The 3332-nt window shown below is 36.6% G+C and overlaps 1 protein-coding gene across 1 annotated transcript; it reads left to right on the plus strand.

The window, feature by feature from the left end:
• The first annotated feature begins 1845 nt into the window (after positions 1-1845).
• On the plus strand, positions 1846-2735 carry LOC149143988 (uncharacterized). Its single transcript, XM_089446388.1, has 2 exons — positions 1846-2204; positions 2340-2735. Exons 1-2 carry the CDS (start codon positions 1875-1877, stop codon positions 2538-2540), a joined length of 531 nt encoding a protein of 176 aa, XP_089302514.1. The 5' UTR covers positions 1846-1874; the 3' UTR covers positions 2541-2735.
• The last annotated feature ends 597 nt before the right edge of the window (positions 2736-3332 follow it).

The following is a 3332-nucleotide window of genomic DNA, read 5'->3' on the forward strand; positions in this document are numbered from 1 at the left end:
CTCCATACTACCCTTACGAAAATGGAAAAGTGGAAGTAATGAACAAAGAATTGGAGAGCACTCTGAAAAAAGAAATAGTCGAAGAAAAAAGGACCGGGTAGAAAGACTTGTTCAAGCCAATTGGGACTATAACACCACCTGGAAGAACACCACTGGATTTACCCCCTATGCGTTAGTCTATGATAAGAAGGATTTGTTATCACCTTAATTTGAGTACAATACCTTGAGGATGGTATTCCAACATGATATTGATTGAAATAAAGCACAGGATGATAAGTTGCATTAGTTGAATGGTTGAATGCATGAAGATGGGTTACACTTTTGGGCAAAATGTGGCAATGAAATTTCAAAAGTTTACTCTTTTATCAAATTGAAGCCCTCTAAATTCACATAAGTATTGTGAATTTTGATTCTGAGTAAAAAGACAATTTGTGGAGAATTATGTTGTTGTCCTAATGATATTTTTTGCAAAACAAATTAGTATCATAATATGTCAATTTTCCATTAAATGAAATTATTTTCCTTGCAAATTTTCGCACATCTTAACTGGTATGTGTGTGTTCATGTAGTATAACTTGGTTTAAAATGTGTGTGTGTGTGTGTGTGTATGCGAGAAAGAGAGAGAGAGAGAGAGAGAGAGAGAGAGATCTACATGGAGAGAAATAAGTTATGGATATTAAAATATTATTTTTTATGCAAAATTATATTTTTTTATTATTTTTCAAAGTTGGGAAAATAATATTTCAATTGCATTTTGTAGACACATGTGTTCATGTAAGATTTTTTTCAATTATTCAAATAAATTGAAAAACAAAGAGTACCATTTTGAAGAGGACTCATAAACAAAGATAGTGGTTATTTTTTAAATTTGTTCATTGTGTATATTTTATGTTATTGATTTTTTATTTAGCCCCTTTGAAACTGTCCAAAAAATTTCAAGCATTTTGTTAAAAAGAAATTAGATGAAAATAAAATATGATTTCAAAAATGTCAAATGCATATGCCATTAGATAGAGGATTCCTTCACGAATACAACATGATCAACTCCTCCACTTAAAGAAAAACTCTTCCCTAAGTCTTCCAGGGTACAAAATGGTGTTGTAGAGAACATTGTAGAAGGGTTGCTAAAACTATGATTTTTAGGACCTCGGAAACTCGATCGAGTGCTTAAAACGCTCGATCAAGCACTTGAGTTATAAATTCAAATAGCTTGATCAAGGGTTTAAGAAACCCTCAATCAAGCCATATACCTGGTTAAACAATGGCTTGATCGAGCTATAAAGTTCGATCGACCTATATAGCTCGATTGAGCCATTGCAAAAATAAAGTTTTATATGTATATACTAGTTATGTCACGTTAACTATAATAATATATGGTTATGTTATAGTTATAACTAACTAATTGTAATCTAAAACTATATTTAGTTATGTTAACTAGATAACTATAATAACATAACTATATAACATGTATAAAATTATATATATATATATATATATATATATATATAGAGAGAGAGAGAGAGAGAGAGAGAGTTTTTTCACCTATATTAAATTCCAATATGATTGAATTAAATATTGTTATGACTAAGCTCTTGTAGATAATCTCAAAAGAAATAATATTGAATAAAACTTATTGATGGGGACCCAGCCCACGTGGCCCCTCACTCCCGAACCTTACGTGGACTTGTGTGATTATGTTGTAATGGGATATTTGTTGAATTGCGTATTTATGAATTAGGTGATATTTAATCACCCGTCTGTACCTATCCGCCTCTCCACGCTCCACCTGTCCGTCTCGGGATGTGGCAAAACCCTAACTATCACTTGGCCCTTTTCTCCGGAATGTTCGCGCTCATTCGGTCATTTTCGCTGTTATGCTTGTTCTCTGTGGCTTTGCTCTGATGTTCGGCTCTGTGCATGGGTTTTGTTACTCTCTGCAATGTTCCGCCCTCTGTGGCTCTGCTCTGGTATTCGGTTCTACTTATGGGTTCTGTTCAGAGGTTCGGCTCCGTCTTGGTGGGAAGCTCAAAGTTGCAACTCCGTCTCTGGTTTCAAACCATCGTTCAACTTCGTCTGCTCAGGTAAGGGTTTCGTTGCATGCTGTATGCTCTTGTCCTCAACTCGAATTCCGCCTAACCCTTCACAGCTCCTCTGTGGTTAGGTTATCGCTGAGCTTCTGCAACTTCTGGACCTGGTTACAACTGGTAAGTTTCCACACCGTGGCTCTACACTGGTTTTTCCTCACTCTGTTCTGTCTATTCGTAGCTCTCTGGCTATTTACTGTTGCATGAGTTTGTTTACATCCGCGACCCTAACAATGTATGTCACGGTGATTGCAGGTAACTGGTTCCGTGGCCTTGCAGGGGATTCGACCGCTTGTCTTCCGGGTAGCTCTGTTTCTATTTCACCTTCTTCTGTGGCTTTTAGTCTGCACGGTATTTGTTTGCCATGGTTGTCTGTATTTCGTTAATGAGTCAAGTCTGTGTGAGGGTTCGACCCACTCTGTAACTTCTGAGGGTTTCTATGGTAATTTTCGATGAATGTTTCGGTCTTTTGCTTTCTCGTCACTCGGTCATTCTACAGCAGTGCTTGGATAGTCTTATGAGTGCTCATTTGTTTGGCCGTTGGCAATGTTATGTCTGGAAATAGTTATACACAGCAAATGTAATAATTTCTTTGGACTTCGGTGTTGTTGCTTACCTGAGTTTTGAGAACCGTGGCTTTTCTTGCTTGATAGTCCGACTCCTTTCATTCTTCACTTGACTTCGGCTTCGGCTGGTCGTGGTACGCGTGTAATTAGAAAACCCTGTCACTGTGTCGACCTGCAATGTATTTTCTTGAACAGAACTTGGTGTATGTATGCGGTTGCCTCTCAGAGTAATGATATTTGGTTACAATACTATTTTGCAATGTGTGAATATGAACAGTAAATGAGAATAAATGAATTGTGCGTGGATGCTGTGTGAAACTCTGTCACGGTTCGTATTTGTAATAGATGCAATGAAAAGAATTCACTGTAGATGCAAGATATTTCTTTGAGGACATAAAATCACAATCTGTAAATTTATTTAAGATGCACTGAACAATATATATGAAGGAAAAGAGTTGTATTCTACTATTTCTCTTGTTTCAATGTCACACTCCAGAACCTTTTACATGTGTTTTTTCTATCTTCTTATACAATAGCTCAGTGGTTAGGTAACTGTTAGTTAGTTCCAGATTACAGTTACCTGACAGTTACTCCAGTTACATGATTTGGCTATTGTCAGCTTAGCTGTTCCTTCTGTCTCGTAAGGGTTTGATGCTTTACAATGATTTATGGTCTTTTGTCT

The sequence above is a fragment of the Pinus tabuliformis genome, chromosome X (assembly GCF_031772625.1).
Source record: "Pinus tabuliformis cultivar Carrire ecotype Pingquan chromosome X, CPIR1, whole genome shotgun sequence".
Classification (NCBI taxonomy): Eukaryota; Viridiplantae; Streptophyta; class Pinopsida; order Pinales; family Pinaceae; genus Pinus; species Pinus tabuliformis.